This window comes from Micropterus dolomieu, linkage group LG15, assembly GCF_021292245.1.
Source record: "Micropterus dolomieu isolate WLL.071019.BEF.003 ecotype Adirondacks linkage group LG15, ASM2129224v1, whole genome shotgun sequence".
Taxonomy (NCBI): Eukaryota; Metazoa; Chordata; class Actinopteri; order Centrarchiformes; family Centrarchidae; genus Micropterus; species Micropterus dolomieu.
The window spans coordinates 5602921-5621197 of NC_060164.1; the positions used below are offsets into that span (position 1 = coordinate 5602921).

At 40.4% G+C, this 18277-nt stretch overlaps 2 protein-coding genes across 3 annotated transcripts in view; both read left to right on the forward strand.

Annotated features, from left to right (window-relative positions):
* Nucleotides 1-18277, forward strand: part of btaf1 (BTAF1 RNA polymerase II, B-TFIID transcription factor-associated) — a gene marked incomplete at its 5' end in the record, with an annotated part of 442252 nt that overhangs the window by 76483 nt on the left and 347492 nt on the right.
* LOC123983750 (adhesion G protein-coupled receptor A1) overlaps nt 1-18277 on the forward strand; it is a 61387-nt gene that overhangs the window by 24425 nt on the left and 18685 nt on the right. For both annotated transcript variants that reach the window (XM_046070066.1, XM_046070065.1), the window contains exons 4-5: nt 3178-3305; nt 9934-10057. In XM_046070066.1, coding sequence (XP_045926022.1) covers nt 3178-3305; nt 9934-10057 — 252 coding nt within the window. The remainder of the gene's footprint in view (nt 1-3177; nt 3306-9933; nt 10058-18277) is intronic.

Genomic DNA, 18277 nt, shown 5'->3' on the forward strand with positions numbered 1-18277 from the left:
AGAGTCCAGCTCCACCCCCACAACGTCACTGGCCTTGCGGATCAGTTTGTTGAGTCTGTTAGGGTCCGCTAACCTCAGCCTGCTGCCCCAGCATGCAACAGCAAACAGGATAGCACTGGCCACCACAGACTCATAAAACATCCTCAGCATCGTCCTGCAGATGTTGAAGGACCTCAGCCTCCTCAGAAAATAGAGACGGCTTTGGCCCTTCCTGTAGAGGGCTTGAGTGTTCTTAGCCCAGTCCAGTTTATTGTCCATGTGCACTCACAGGTATTTGTAATCCTCCACAATGTCCACACTGACCCCCTGGATAGAAACAGGGGTCACTGGAGCTCTGGCTCTCCTTAGATCCACAACCAGCTCCTTAGTCTTTGTCACGTTGAGCTGTTGGTTCTGCTCGCACCATGTGACAAAGTCCCACACCACAGCTCTGTACTCAGCCTCGTCACCCTGCTGATACATCCAACCACAGCAGAGTCATCAGAAAACTTCTGAAGGTGACAGGAATCTGTGTGGTAGTTGAAGTCTGTGGTGTAGATGGTGAAGAGGAAGGGAGAGAGGACCGTCCCCTGCGGGGCCCCGGTGTTGCTGACCACGCTGTCTGACACACAGTGTTGCAGGCGCACATACTGTGGTCTGCCAGTCAGGTAGTCAACAATCCAGGACACGAGGGGGGCATCCACCTGCATCGCTGTCAGCTTCTCACCCAGCAGGGCCGGCCGGATGGTGTTGAAAGCACTGGAGAAGTCAAAAAACAAGACCCTCACAGTGCTCGCCGGCTTGTCCAGGTGGACGTAGATGCGGTGGAGTAGGAAGATGATGGCGTCCTCAACTCCCACTCGGGGCTGGTAGGCGAACTGGGGTGGGTCCAGGCTAGGTCTGACCATGGGCCACAGCTGATCCAGAACCAGTCTCTCCAGGGTCTTCATAATGTGGGAAGTCAGCTTACTACACGTGTCTTTCTGTTGTGCATTTTTCCTGTCCATCAAAGCCGCGGATGGCCCGATGATTTCACCCACCACCACCAAGTTACCCGCGGGTGGCGGCTGCTACTTTCATTCCCTGTGTGACGCTAAAGTTTATGTAATCTCAGCTTCTGTCAAGCTTAAGTCCATTGTATAACAAGAAGGCAAAGTACAGCGTAACTGGCAGACGAAGCAACAACTTCATCGGCAGACTGCTTTCCGCTTGGGTGTCATGTGAGCAGAGTGTAATCGCAGCCTTTGCGATTAGAAAATCTGGCTTTATTGCATCGCGATAATATCGCAAATGCAATTAATCGTTCAGCCCTACTCCAAAGCCACTCCTGCAGAACACATTTTCTTGAGTACACAGGCAGATTGCGTGCAGGTAGACCAGCCAGTCATTTAAGTCAGACAAATGAAATGATTGGCTGTGCTTAATACAATCATGCCACAGCCATAGATACCAGATTGTTTTCATTTTTGTGTAAAAGAATTTGATTAATTAATTGCTGTGAGGATGTAAAGAGAATTTCAAAACATATAACAAAAAGTATTTTTGTATATGATTTGATTTTTTGCATCCGTATTTGTATTTTTGGGTTTGAAAAGCTTTGTAAAACTTTGAATGGATCCAGTGTTTGGAAGGTGCTGTATAAATAGACTTGCCTTGCCTGTCCTGCTGCCTTGCCTTCTGAAATCAATTACCTACGCTAGCTTTAATTGCCGGATTTTATTTGCCTCTGTCCTGAAATGTTTTAATCCTGGTTCAACCCTGTAAAGCACTTTCAAAAGTGCTGTATGGTGGGTTGATGGATGGATGTGAAACATGTCTTAGTGTTTTAGAAGTAATGTATTTTATGTTTGCAGTTTACAGTAAATAAAACATGTAGGTAGCTAGCACAGAAATAAAAAACAAATTTAATACACAGGACAACAATCAAAAACTCAACCATAAGCAATTGACAGTCAAAGGAAAGACCAAGTGATCTTTTGAAAGTAAACAACAACATCAGCACCCTTTTAAGGTTCCATTGAGAAAACAAATCTTTCACTTCCTTTTTCCTATTTCCTCCTTAAACACACTAGAAAGTCTTTATTAGACTCAATGATGAGGCTTGGACTGTGCCTGTACCACACAGTCTCCTGTTCTACATCTCCCCAGTGTCCTGTCCCCCAAAACCATTTATTCTGTCTGGAGCTGCTACTTTACAACTGTGCCTATAAATGCTCAGTTGAAGGTCACAACCCCTCGCAGGCCCCGACAGGCTCATCATCCTTTAGATAAACATGGAAAGAGAATATCCCACTTGGCTACTCACAGAGACAATGATGGAGTCAGACAGCATGTATGCGGATCACTCTCGCAGACACAAACTCACACTGAGCTGGCGGGGTTATGGAGATAAGGTGCGCTTTATTTAGCAACGTCAACACGATGGAGCCTAAATCGTGATGTCACTGTTGGCTCCACATAGAGCGAGAGCAGTCAAGTGCATGTGAAATGGGTGTACAGATTTGTTCAATAGCTTGTTTTGCCTCTTAACACAACACATCTAAAGCTTACAGATACAATGCAACGGTAAATCACAGTATTAAAAAGTTGTCTGTGCGTTGAGAGTTTTAAGCTGTAGCTGTCAAAATGGGTGCTGTATGATTTGAAGAAGTTTGTCATGTGGAATAAATTACCGAGCAAATGGACTGTGATGTTGATAAGGGCTTAATGAGCGTCTGTTAACAATGTGTCTTTTAGAGACACAAAAAGCGACTTAACTTTTGTCATTTCTTTTTTCCCTTTTTGCCTGGCTGCTATCCATTTTTGTTTTGCTTTTAATGTTGGCAGACTAGGACACTTATGCTATTGTTGCACTCAGTCGCTCCGGCTAAGAGTGTCAGCTGAATGCCTGAAATGCAAAATGTAAATGCAGGGGGATGAATTTTCACTCAACAGGGTTGTTACTCTTTTATGCTGATTTGGAAAGCGTTCTTACTCGAAGACATTTACTTGACATTCATTTGTATTTTGCTTGCATATCTCGTCGGCACAGTATAGTGCCTATGCATATGGAGAGCTCATCATCTTTGCCTCTGGGGTCGATTGTCGGGAATGCTGTCACTGTGCGGGCCTGGTTCTTGCTCACTGATTATTTTTGTGATACCTTATTAATGATGACTTGTGTCTTATCCCCAGTTTCTCTCTCTCTTTCTGCTTCAGGATCTGAAGAAGGTGCTGTCTTTCCCCCCATACCCTGGGGAGTTTCTGCACCCGGTCGTGTATGCCTGCACAGCGGTCATGTTGCTCTGCCTCTTCGCCTCCATCATTACGTACATAGTGCACCACAGGTGAGAAGAAAGCACCACCTTGACTCTGTTTTAAGTGTACATTTAAAACTTAAAGCCTCTTCAGCCTGTCGCACCTTAATTTTTAAATCATAGCCCTTAACTTCATTTCTACATATGGACACTCGGGCGGAATCTTACCTTATGTAATGTCTTAATTTCTCACCTTTTGTCCTTCATGGGTTAGAGTTTGTTTTTGAGTCCTCTGTCATAGATCCCGAGCTGACTGTGAAGTGAGTCAGACGCTTTAGGCTGGCGTAAAGCACTGCAGCCTGTCTTACTAAGAGGATATAAAACAGAAACAGGTGTGTGTGTGTGTGTGTGTGTGTGTGTGTGGTGTGTGTGTGCGTGTATGTGTCATAGCAGAAATGTATGCTTCTGTGGATTCCTAAGGGCTACTTTGGCCACCTTTTGTGCCTTTTTCCCATATGGAGATAAGGACAGAGAATGCACCGTGTGGCTCTCATGCTTTTGCACTGTGGTATCTGTCTGCTCTTATTAGGTTCATTTGCAGTGGATGCTGTTATTAAAGCAAGGGAGAGCCTGAATGGCATCTTATTTCAGCACGCCAATTCATCATCTGTTGATCTTGAAGAGCATCAGTCACTTTATCATGTCCGTGGCATTAATGTGGTATTATTGTAATTGCTCTCCATCCATTTTAATATAAAGGAAAAATTTCATTTCAAAATATATGTTTTATTCTTAGAAAAACACAGTTAACTGACATTTTCTCAGACATAAATATTTGTTATTATTTATGCTTTCCTCTCCTTACTGTGACTAAAGCGCAAAATTATTAAAGTGTGTGAACGCTCTGCAGCATTTGCGGTTTGCATCCATCTCTGTCACCTGGGACAGAGACAGGGTGCGTCCTTCTGCAGTCAGACAGTGATGACAGCATCTGGGGCTCCAAACAGCAGCATCACATACTCGTCTTGCACTGCAGTATTGACTAAAGAAATTGAAATCTGCTATACAGGGAGGACCAATTTCCCAGTTGCAGGAGATTGAGATTTTTGATTCAAGTGAAACATAAACAAACACCACTGGATATTCTGCTGCTGTGCACAGAAGTAGTGGCTTAAAAATCTTAATTGTAGGTCATTTTGAAATTCTGTCTAATATTATTAGTGGAACTAACTGCAAATTATACACAGTCATGATTCATAGGGTGTAAAGACATTAATAGGAATGATGTGAAGAAGAGTGCCAAATCCCTGAATCGAGGTCCTTTTTTTGATAAAATAGTTGTAGTGCACCAATGCATTCATGAAAGAAAAAAAATTATATTTAAATATTGCATGGTTGCAAAATAACAGTTAGTGGATTTTTAGTTGATACATTATAGCAAGATGCTGTTTCAACAGGTATTTTATTAGACTTTCAATCATATTTCAGAACTTGCACTTCATTACAAGTTATTATATTGGAATCAGAAAGGTGCATGACCATGCAATGATGCTCTCTAGCAGTTTATTCAAATGTATAAATATTACTTTCAGAGCAGACATAGTGAACACGTTTACATGCACATGCTAGCATCCTAGATTTGAGTCTTGGTTTGGATCATATTTAGGATATGATGTTTGTGTATAACAGTTTCCAGGTTTCTGATCATCCATCTGCAGGTGTGTCATCATCCCTGCACATCTCTGTTTTTTTTGTACTAAGTGAGTTACCTCCACTGTTGTGAATCAACTGTTTATTTTTTGGTTCTTCTTCTTTATTTACCACATTGGATTTATTTTCTTCATTTCATTACCAGTAATGAAAAATAAGAGCAAGAAAACCTATGATCAGCATTACTGAAGTCAGACTCTCCTTGTATCTCAGCATGTTGGTCATCATTGCATCATTTACCTTCTTTTTTTAAATGAACTGACTAACTACTCCATAACTTGAGTTGACACACTTGTGAGAATGGCAGAGAATGATCAGAAACGTGGAAAAGGTGTTTACATGCAACAGTATCCAGATTTATATTGGAAAGATCCAGCTGGCACATTCAGGTTTCTCAAACATCCAGGTTATCTGCTTATAAAAAAACATATTGTAACTAAGACACATGTACACATGTAAAGTTCTCAGAGCAAAAAGACACAAAACAACAAACTCATATTTTAGATATGAAGCCAGAACTTTTGTGTTGTCTGTCACACACAAGGGAGGGTTACAGGGTTTTTCTTTCAATGGCGCTCACATTAACAAACACCTCCTCATCCTCCACACTTCCCCTAGGCACTCCCCAGCACTAAAACACATCTCTGTTTAGTAACACTTGAGTTGTGTAGTATCACTCCAGCTGACTGACAGTATCCAAGCCGTGAAGCGCCGGGACCGTGTGTTAAATGGGCAGAATGCGAGGGAGGCCGTTCAAGGATAGACACAGTAGATCGTGCCTGTTTCTCACTTTAGCTCACTAGCGCATACACACATGCATAAAGCATGTGCTGTTGGTTCTATCTCTGCCAGCAAGATAGGCCAAGATACATCAGCCAAAGCATGATGGAAATCTTGGTGGATATTTTGTGAAATTACTTGTAATTGATACCATAAGAAGGGGCAAAACAATAAGAATATGTGGATAGTGTTTTACACATTTTGCGACAGGAACAGTGTTGGGCAAGTTACTGAGAAATTGTAAACAATTAATAGTTACTTATTACTCCTTAAAAAGTTACATTACTTTACTTATTTCTGTGTGATAAAAGTAACTTGTTACGTTACTATATTACTTCCCAGTGTTTCCCACCCCCCTTCACCCCCAAAGCAGTCTCCCGACTTTTTAACTAATAAAAACCTTTTGAAAGCTTTTTGCTGGTCACACAGAGTTTACAACAGACGACAATGTTCTTTCCATCTTAGACTGTGACACAATAATGGCAGTAGCTACTTACAGCTGTGGAAAGAACGCCTCTCTCCCTCATTCTCCAGTCTTCCTTTAGTTTTTGGCTATCAGCGGACATGAACAACAGAAGTTCCAGTGCCGCCGACCTGCCGCACAGTCTCGCATTCACGTCAAGGATGATGCGTTCAGTAACGCAGTAACGCAGCGTTACTTGGATTAGTAACTGTAATAATATTACTTTATACTACTAGTTACTGGGAAAGGTAACAATATTATAGTAACGCGTTACTGCCCAACACTGGACAAGAATACATAAGCCTGTAATTAAAGAGAGCAAAAACATCGCAGGGTTTATGGCTACCAACCTTAAACATATACAGTCCATGCTACCAACATGTGTGCATGACATAACAACATGAGAACCCCAAAAGAGGTCACATAAAGCTGGTCAGAGATAATATCAGTTAACTTGTTATATTATAAATATTGTTTAATTCTAAGAATTAAACAATATTTGTTGAAAATGAGACAACCTCATCATGTTGTTACAATGTTCTGTTACAATATGTTTTAATCCAAATTGATAGTTTACAAGCAACAAAATGAAATACTTAAAGCTGCTCTTATCAATATTTTTCTATTAAATGGTAACTTTAGTACTTTGGCAATTGCGGCACCTCAAAGTGCTTGTTTTTGCCACTGAAAAGCTCAGGTTGTTATTAGGAGTGTCTGACAATATTGTGGAAAGGATCCTTTATATACTTTGTAAAGAGTAAGATACTTTTTGTTTTACCAGATATAGTCACAGTATTGCTCTTGTCAAAGCAACCAGATTCCATTGATAAAAACTGAACAGAAGTAGACTGGAGAGATTGACGGGAGTGATATAGCAACAAGGATTTTACTCTGTCTGTGTCTCACCGTATATCTCTGTAGGGATCCTTTCCATAACAGTCAACTGTCCCACTGCTGCATTTGGCAGCGTCACATTCCAGTCACTTCCAGCCCCAGCATGCAGCATTTTTCTCTGAAAAGCGTGAATAAATTCACTGTACACTACTTGCCAAGCACCAGACATCAGACAGAGGTTAGCGACTTGCTAGTGAACATAGTAAAGCAATTAGCAGCTAAAGAGACAGATTTCCCTCGGGAGTTGGTGGAGACCAATACAGCGCTAAACAGTTCTTAGAGTATTTTTCAATTACCTTTGTGAGCTGGATGCAACGTAATTTCGTTCTACTGTGCGTGTGTTTTAAATAACAATAAGTTATCTTGAACATAGTGGACTTGGATGGATAAATGGAAATAAATTCCCCACACATTATAAGTTGATAACATGTCATTCTTGTGTTTACGGATTGTTGCCAGTGACCCCAAAATCGTTTTTTGTGTGAGTTTTCTTTTGTCTTGTATTGCACTGGTATTTGGAATATTTTAAAATTGTGGAATTTATTTCAACCATATAGCCCAGCCCTGTATTCTTAGGTTGCTCCTCTTTGTCTTCCTTTTCTCCATATAACAGCACAGCTTCCTATGTTTTATGGGACTCATCAGCAAGTTTAGAATGTCTTCCACCAATGAAATGGCTTTGCTAAAACTACCCGTTGTATAATGTGTCATATTATACTGTCCATAGCTTTATTGTCCCTTACATTTGGCTCAGCATTGGGTGCAGGGTGAGAGAGCACATGCAGAGAGAGGACAGTTTTATCCCCCCTACCCTCTGGGAGATGGGGATGTGGAGGGCTGCCAGGTTAATGTACTTGACCCAATGAAAGCCCAAAGCAGAGCCTATGAAAACCCCCTTCCAGGGAGGCCAGGAGCTGGCCTGATTTATGGCCTCTTTGCTGGATGGAGTTCAGTTCTTGGACCGCACCAGAGGCATCGACAACAGAAGCTTTAACTCTCCCTCCCCTTACACAGAGCAGTGAAGCCCGGCCCCAGACACGCCTCATAGCTCACTGCTGAGCCACTGCTTCATCTACAGTTGGCTCACGTGCAGCCGGGGCTCCGTTTCTCCATTTTGGGGAGTGGAGATTTCCAGCACAGGGTTATATAATTTCAAATGGTGACAGTGACTGTATGGATAAAAAGGAGGGAGCTGACACAGAAATGTGATTAAGAGAATAGATGGTTTGTTAATTCACACAGTAGAACAAATATGTTAGTATTGTCTGACCTATTTAGCCTGTGTTCTAAGAGCTGGATGGAACTGGTAATGTGGGTTAAGTGCCCTGTCCAAGGCTGTGTAACCCCCTGGCTGATGCCATATTTCACAAAGTGGATTTGAGTGCATAGATTTACATTGTGAAAACTTCAATTGGGCCAGCCAACTGGAAGTAATCGCTTTTTATTTCATCGTCAAACCAGCAGAGTGATTCCTATTTGTGTGCATGTACCACTGCATGTAGTGTAAGTGGGTGAAAGAGCTGTGTAGTAAGGCTGTACACTGAATAACACACTGAGTTCTTACTAAGAATCTGTGAGTAGCCCTTTGCCTGAGGTCCGTCATTCTAAAATAAACATTATACTGTTTGGTTGAAGTGTACCATTTTGTCAACTGAGGATTTAAATTATTCTTTTTTATGCTCTTTCACTGTGCATGCGTAGGGTTTGACCTTTTGGACAGGTGCATATCTTTTTTTTCTCAATTCATTTCATTCAACATTCTTGTTAGAGTCAACCTAAAATTAGTAGTTTTAGTTTAGAGTTTATATTGCGGTGTCCCAAGGCAGGCAAACCTCCCAGCATGCACCTGGGCCACAGACTCATGGGTATAAGTGTAATTCGATGTGTGTTCCTGCATGGTTACAGTGTGTTCTACAATGTTTGTACTGTTTTATTATGTTTTAATACAGTTAGTTACTGAGTGTAGTTATCTGTGGATGTGGTTAGACCATGTGTGATGACATGGTACACAAAGCTTGCTAAGCATTGTGTGGTGAAAATACAAAATTGTACTATTTGATGTACAATTTAAAAACAACCAGCTTTACAGTTTTTAAGAATAGTTCTGCTGAACGATTTGCCTCAAGGGCAGATATTTCATGTCACTGTTGGTGGGGACAATACAAACATCTCCCAACAGGAGATTTTGAAAAGAGGTCTGAAAAAGGTAAGCAGTGGACCAAACCACTGTGAGGCATATGGCGAGGGAGGACATATTCTTTCGAAACTTAAAAAACGCATTAGAGTTATAATAGAGAACAAGAGTTGACCATGTGTGCACCAAATACCTTGACTAGATGCTGACGGACAATAGTGCTTATATTTAATTGGACATTGGTAGGGACATATCCCTGAAGTCCCTACTAAATTTTACCTTGATTTGTTATTTAAATCAATCGTTAGTTTAGAATCAAAACTTTAGATGAATAGAATGATGTTGACTTAACTTGAAAGTATTTAATGTGAATCTTTACTTTTTTAAGTTGAGCCAAGGTAAAAATGTTTTCAGTGTTATTTAAAAATATTCGATTCAGTACATGTATTGGCAGTGCATTATGTAATGGCTTGTTTGCACTACTCAAACTCTTTGAGCAGCATTCCCCAGGCTCGCCTGGCGTTGTTAATCTATCTGGCAGTAGCAAGGTAAAAGAAAAGGGCAATTTATGCAGGCCTTGTAAAAGACAGGCTTAAATCATTCTTGAAATGACTGATGGACAATGCACCTTGAAAACTGAATTTCAATGAGATTTTACTTTATGATAAATCACAGAACACTGTGGGGTATGGTATGTACCTGCTAATTTTTTTCGTTCTTGGTCGTTTTTTTGGCAGCGCAATCCGCATCAGTCGGAAGGGATGGCATATGCTTCTCAACTTCTGTTTCCACACGGCTCTGACCTTTGCTGTGTTTGCCGGTGGCATCAATCGAATCAAATACCCCATCATCTGTCAAGCAGTAAGTGCATTCCCTTTTCTTTCATACTCTCTAAGCTTTTCAGAAAATTGATTATGAATGTCTATTCACATGTTGGCAACCAGGGCCCTGAGTGCAGTATGTGGACATATAGTAACCCAGCTTTATGTGTCTTTCATGCTTCAGCTGCTCGTATGGCCTGGTCACTCTTTCAGTAAAGTGTTGGCACAATGAGCCCGATGATTCAGGCTTTCCCATCACGAATGTACTCACTGTCTGTCTCTCTATTGTCCGTCCGTGTCCACTTTTGTTGGTTAGTGGTGGGCGTCAAATTAAAAAAATCTATTTTGTGGATGTTTTGGAAAGTGCCAGAATATAACATTTTCTGGACATTGGAATTCCATACAAATGTGTTTTTCCATGGAACTTACCATTTCACTGTTCATTACAGTATCACAGGCATTGTGACATTTTTATTTGGAACACTTTGAGATTAAACAGAAACAAAAGCCTTTCAGTGGTCACGCTCATGCACATGTTTTGTCTGGAGGTGGTCATCAAAGCGTTGTGCTGTTCCCAAAAGCCTTAAGCTTGCAGATAAGTGCTCAGTGAGTTTTCCTCACCTCTATGGAAGTCAGTCTGTCGTTTGGTTGCTTGGTCTAAATTATCTCAGCAGCTATCGAATGGATTTTCATAACATTCATCGTCAACTGACCTTCCCTTTAGGGCCACCGACATGTCAAGGTTTTCACTCAACATCTACTAGAAGGATTTGGTACACATATTTGTGTTTCCCAGAGGATGTATCCTAAGTTTGACCAACAGCATCCCTGAAACCATAGTCACTCGCTCTCACTCCTGCCTGCATGCACACAGTGCGAGAGGAGAGGTAGAGATGCTGGCTGCGATTACTCTGGGGAATAAATAAGCCTACAATATGATAGACTTTTGTATGTTTCTCACTTTCCCCCGATGGTTGAAATAACTCATTTGTCGCTAGTTGCTTTTTAGAAATAAAGTTGCTGAGGGTCTGAAAAAGGTAGGCAGCAGACCAAACCACTGTGAGGCATATGAGGGGGAGGACATAATCTTTCAAATTTAAAAAACCGGTGGACTCATTTTAGAGAACAAGATCTTTTAACCGTTTGTGTACCAAAAACATCCACTTGACACTGACAGACAACAGTGGTTATATTTTAATTTTTGGATCAAAATTACTGCTGGGGACAATTCAATAGTCACTGGATGTTAATAGGGACATGTCCCTACTAAATTCTACACCCTTGTTGTCTCAGGATATAATGTTAATGATCACCTGAGTTTTTATTTAGAACTAGTCAAAAATTATACTTTTCCATCATGGTACTAAATACTTTGACGCTAGAGCCTCTATGTGGCGATAAACTCGTCTACATCTTGTCTGCAATGTTCATTCTGTCGTCTTTGACTTGGCTGAAGATCCAGTTTTCTTTCACTTCCATCAAGCTTCATCTCTCTGTGTACAAAAAGTTTTTAAATTTGCAACAATTACAAAATAGGGGGGTGGGGGCGTAATGGATAAGACACACGCCTTTGGTGTGAGAGACCCGGGTTTAAACCTCACTGTGACCCATCCACCTTTGTGTCCCTGAGCAAGACACTTAACCCCTAGTTGCTCCAGAGGCGTGCGACCTCTGACATATATAGCAATTGTTAGTCGCTTTGGATAAAAGCGTCAGCTAAACAAATAAATGTAAATGTATGTAGTGGCACACCACAACACCATCTACTCCTGCCTAAGATGATGGATACAAGACCTTCTGACCCTTTGAAATCAGTGTGTGGTCACATGGGTGGTGCGTCCGTCTCTGCAGCCCAAAGTTATGAATGAGTGTTGTGTGGGAGATTTGGGATGTCAGGGTAGATTTGGAAGCAGGTTAAAGAAATGCTTCCCTGCCTGCTGGCACCTCACTGTGTTACGTTGTTTTACAGCAAGAATGGAGGTGTAACAAGCAGAAAGACCTTGAAGATTATGAAATTATAATGTATATAGTAAATACAGGATGTATGTAACATTGTAAAGGAACTTGAAATAACAAAGACATTCTTGTTATACTGGCCATGGTATTAATTGGATTATATTGTTGATGGAAATTTCTTAATCATTTTGAAGTGACAGATAAGAGATGGCACATATGTTTGAGGTAGCTGAGATAGTCTGTGTCAAAAAGAGAGAAAGTAAGAATAAACAAGATTTTTTTTTTTACTTTTTCACATGGTTGGAAAGCTATATGGATTTCTATTCCAGTTGATTGATAGCAGTACCTGTTCAGGTTGTGAGCATGAAACCTCAGCTGAAGCAGAGCATCCTCTACTGTCAGCTCACCACAGTAGGGGGGGCATTTACTGTATGTAGCCACAAAGAGATTGATGTGCTCCTCTTTTCTACTTTTCACTCACAGTTTCAACTGCCTTCACTCACACCCTGTTTTCTATCTATTGGCCTCGTTCGCTCCCTTCTAGAGCGTTTGGGACTCAACTGCCTCTTCTGCTGTCACAAGCACTTTAGGTGGCCCCTTATTCCACAGCGTAAAGACTCCACCTCTACATGCTGAAGTGCAGAGCGTCATATTTCATGTAAGCTAGCTTTGCCTGAGCTGCCTAGCAGGAAACTCTGCAACAAAGTCTGCAAGGAGTCACCACTCGTGTCACAGCTGTCAAGTCTTTCTCCACAACTGCAACTGACACAAAAAGACTGGTGTTTGTCATAAAATGCAGCTTCCTTCACTCACTTGCTCCCTGCTGTTTAACATCACATTAATAACATTACCTTGTCTAGTAACAATTCTTCACTCAGCTGACAGTCATTTTGAGGATGGGGTTCATATTTTATATACTCTAAACACTAACAGAAAATATACCCACACCAATATGTACATTTGGTACTGATACTGTAAATCATCACCATTTCCAAATGAGGCATACTTTGTTAAGGGCTAATAGGTTGTAGCTAGAACCTGACCATTAATTTAGCTGTCCAAAAATAACAGCTGATATTAAAGATGGCATTGGCTTATATGTACGTAAGTAACAAGAAGTAGCAGCAACAAAATGCCAAATATGTGCGCATCCAAAACCAAATTGACGCGATGTTCTTAATATAAAAAAAACTTCTTAAATCATTATCAATCATCAATATTGGTACTGGCCTCAAAATTCCAGGATCTTTTGGACTGTTGGCCTTAAATTCAGAAAACATGGTTTTATGCTTTGTAGTAGGTAGAAAAGCTGATGTCTTAAAGCAAAATACAAGAAAGTGCAATGGAAATAGACTTTGTGAATAAATCATGACACAGGTGAAGCATGTGACTTAAACAACCAGCTTCCACTTACTACTGAAGAGGAACATGACAGAAAAAGTTTGAGAACCACTGGTTTATTGTCACCTTACTGGAGAATTAGCGCCACCAGCTGTTTATCATGATGCCCCCAATTTATAATGGTAGTCCATGGAAAATCACACTAATTTGCATTTACTAAATTTGGATGGAAACCAGGATGTCAGCGCTTACGTAGCATTATATATTCCAGAGTTAAACCAAAAACATGGGCAATGTATAGTTAAATCAAAAATGGATGGGGCTTTGGCAATATAGAACTATATAACACGTCCTCATACCTAAACGACATAGGTTGATAATAATGATTGTCAATTGTCCCAAAACAACATATATAACCGGAGGAAAGTATGAAGTAAAGAACTTACTAACATTTAGAACTGAAGTTGATGGCTAATCATAAATTGAATAAATCATTAATAAAGGGTAATACATTTTTAAATAAGCCATCAGAGACCTTGCAGTCCGTGTGATTGTGAGTGGTGGTTTGTTTATGTGTGGCCCTGCGCTGGACTGGCCAGTCCAGGGTGTACCCCGCGTTTCGCCCGATGTCAGCTGGGGTCGGCCCCCCATGACCCTGTACACAGGATAAGCGGTTGACTATGAGTGAGTGAGTGAGACCTGCAGTTATAAATGTTGCCACTACAATTATCCAACAAAAAACAGTTGTACATTTTCATCAGTTGTTAATCGGTGGGTTTTGGTTCAGATATTATTTTTTAATGGTAATAGTAAATGGTTGAACTTTTGAGTTCATTTAAGTTCTGATAAATTGAAGAGCCAGTTATAAGGACCATCCAAAAGGATTTTTCACAACATGGCAACCCAAACGTTGTTCTTTTTAACTGCATACTACTATGATCTATAAAGTATTGAAACATGATTTATTATCAATAAATAAATCCTTCTGTCACAACTTCTAAAACCTTCATCACATCTATGCCTTATCAGGGAAGTGGTACTTTTACACCTTCCTTCCATCAGTGTCCATGCAGGTGTAGGAGTAGGTTTCGTTTCCTGGGGGTCCACTAAGAAAAATGTCTTCTTTATTTATATAAATAGAAAACACAACATTCAGGCAGCAGCAATGCAAAATTCAATGTAATTGAATAAAATGCACTTTTCTGATTTAATATCATCCCTGCTGAGTCAACACACATGTAGGCACAATTTAGTCTTACCTTGTTTGTGTCTTTTGTTTGGGGAAATAACTATTTACAAGGCTAAATAACTGTAGACTGCCAGGAAATACTAAAACATGCACGTATGACTCAAAGCAACCTGTTCTATTATGACTTTTCTCATAAAACTATTATTTTTTATTTATTACGAAGTTTTAGTTGACACACATCAGTTGCACATCTGCCTTTTGGTTTATGTTTTTGTTTTTCTCACTAATTTGCGTCCGTTAACCATTTGTGACCCAAATACATTGACTAGAAAGTGGTTATATTTAAATTTTTTTAATCAAAATAATATTGCTAGAGACGATTCAGTAGTCATTGGATATTGGTAGGGACACGTCCCCACAGTCTCTACCTAATTCTGGGCCCCGCTCTTGCTCTTTAAGGTATTTAGCATTTATTCCTAGGATATAAATTTATCCCAGGGCCTTTGAATGCTTCCTGCTGCTCCTCCTTTACCCAATCACTGCTAACAGGACAACTCGCTGCAGATTTGGGCCGGAGCCCAGATTGTCTGCAGTTCCACTGGGACTGAGGCAGGCCCCACCAGACACAATTTGGGATAATTACAGGACTGCTTGAGGAGATGTGTGATCACACGACGCACACAGACACATACACTCATTCAAATGCACACACTCATAGATGCAGTGCCTGCAGAGTTCTCTGTACTCCCCCAAATCATCCCACCTCCCCTCTCTATACTCACACACGCACCCCCTCCTCCCTCCTCCCAGGGGGGCACATAAGTACATGCTCTCCCTCCGACAGAAGGAACTTCACTAGCTTTGGCAGCTCTCGCAGCACTTTAAGCATGCACTCCCCACCCAGGCTTCCACCCCTCACCCTCCTCCCATACCATCTCCACCTGCATACTATACTCATCTTCCCGCTCCCTATCTTGCACCGTCTCCCTGCCCACTGTGGCACTGTCGCTATGCAGCATCTGATTCCTTTATAGCCTCAAAGTCAAAGTGATCTCTGATCTCTGTTTATATCTTTTCTTCCAACAAGGCTCTTTTTGTCATTGATTTGAGCAACACCCCAGCTGTAACACTGCATCTACTATTTGCCTGTATTAAGCAGGAGAACAACATAAGCATATCCTTGAATTCCCTCCCCTTACCTCATCCTACTTTAGACCATCAAAATTTGGATTAGACATCTCAGTTGATTGTTCACTAGGTGTGACCAGCATTAAATAACCTATTAATTTAGCAAAGAACTTGGCTAAGGACGTGACCTAAATCTGAGGTTACATCCAACTGTCAGCTTAAAGATGCTTTACAGAGGATTTTCTCATTAGTGTGCCACTGTGAAATTAGTTGTGACGGCAAACGCTGGCAAAAAAAGGGGGGGGTTCTAGACATTGCAGTATCTACAGTGATTTTCTTTGTGCTTCCATTGGGTCCAATTTAAGTGCTCCTGAGCTCATTTCACCACATGTAAAAGGCTTCCTGTAGAGTGGTTACTTATGCATCAAAAACAGTAGGGAGCCAATATAATGACTATGCCCATAGAAGACAGCTTAGAGGGATTTTAGAATTTAGCACTGTTAGCATATGCTAACATATAAAAACATTTTATTTCTGTTGTGTTATCTTTACAGAAAATTCTGCAATACGCTAAAGCTAAAAGATGCCATTCTAAATAAACTCTAGAATAACTGAGGTGTAAAGCTTTTCAGAAAATCATAGTTGTAAGTAAGTGTAAGTCAGCTGCACACTTTATTTTAATTACCTCACAGGTTAGAATATGATTCCTTTTGAATAACTGAACATATTAGTGCCAAAACAAACAATCAGGGACAGTTTTGTCTTCCAGGCAATTACACTGTCAGATGCACAGTCTTACTTACTACCTGCATTGCTCTGTTTTATAGTATTTCACCATCTGGAACTGTTGTACCATTTTATATTGTAAGTGGTGGTTTGGTGGTGTTTGCTGTCTTACTGTTTGATGAGAATGGGAGTCTTAGTTGACAAACTTTTCAGTAGTTGGGTAGAAAATAAGCTCGAATGCTGTAACAGGGACCATATCTCTTCTAACACAGAAGTCACTTACCAGCGTGCACTTCTCTGCTCATAACCCTAGTTGCCCTTAGTTTGTAAGTAATGTTACACATCATCCATCATGTTGATAAGTCTGCGAAATGTTCCAACACATTCAGAATCATAACTGCTTGTCATTCACAGCCGGCTGCTTCGAGTCCCTTGTAAAATGTATATTTTAAAGACTCATTATTATGGTTTTGTATTTCTCTGTAATGTAGCATAGTTAATAATAATAGTTAATAATGTTACTTATAACATTCTTTCTCTTCTAAAAAACTAGAAATTAGCCTTTCATTCTAAAAAAGAGCAAATCTGTGCATAAGTAGCTCAATAGTTTCCTGTCTTCATATCCAGATACAAATGATTTAATTACATGCTAGTTCCTGCTTTTAGTTATTAAAAGAGAACTGAAGTTGAACCTTGTTAGTTAAGTTACAGCCCCACATGTCTGTGTTTGTGCACTCACCTACTGTAATTGACGATTGATGATTTGCCATTTAGGGCTTTGGATTTACTTAAAGTTTTTTGTCCATCACGTGCCGCTTCTATTAAACATGACATCTTTGTCTTGTCAGATCTGTTGCTGTTTCACCATAGACTGTATCTAAAAAGTATTTTACACAGATTACCATGAGAGGGCACTTACCTAAAAGCACTGTAAAGCTAACTAGTGGCTCACAAATTGATTATATATTGTAATATCATACTATGTATCTATCTGTAACTTTGTTTCAGTAACCTCACGCATATTTAAAATGCATACAGAATTACTGTTTGGCTGTCACAATTTCACAAGTCTAAATTAAACTACTTTTTTATTGATGTATTTTCATTTATTTATGCTTTATTGACAACCACCTTAAATGATGAAAGGGGTAGTTTAAGGTGACAGGAGCTGTGGCTTTTTAATGGGAGCACATTGACCAGGTTTTCTGGGGCTGTTTCCAGCTCCTGTTTTGTTAACTGTGTGATAATTGTGTTGCTCACTGATCCGATCACTGACTGAAATTATGTATTTACCTAGATTTTCTACTAACAAAGGAACATCAGGTGAAAGCAAACAGCAACTATGAATAGCAAAATAGCAAAATGCGACTGTCTGTAGCAGACTGTCCTAATCAACCTATCCATGTGTTGATTCATTATACGTCTTATCTAAACATATTTAACCCATTTAATCCAAAGTCCTCTCAGGTATGTATTTACATAAATTATACTCCTTTGGCAGGCTCATGAAGGAATATGTATCCAAATTTGACAAATAAGTGGATGGGCTCATCATGGAATTTTGTAGTGGAGTCGTATTGACTCTGTGGTCTCATGCAGGGTTGTTGTAACATGTAAGGAGGGGTCTCATTTTTAATTAAACTATGAATTTCATCCAACAGAGCTTCTGGTCCATCAAAACCAAAAATGATAGCTGGTGAACTGAGAATGTAAATGCTCCGTATTTGTATAGCGCCTTTCTAGTCTTTTCAACCACTCAAAGCGCTTTTACACTGCATCTGCATTCACCATTCACACACACTGAGCCTAAGTGCTCATACAGAAACTAACATTCACACACATTCATACACTGGCGGAACAGACGCCAGAGGCAATTTGGGGTTCACTATCTTGCCCAAGGACACTTCGACATGCAGCCTG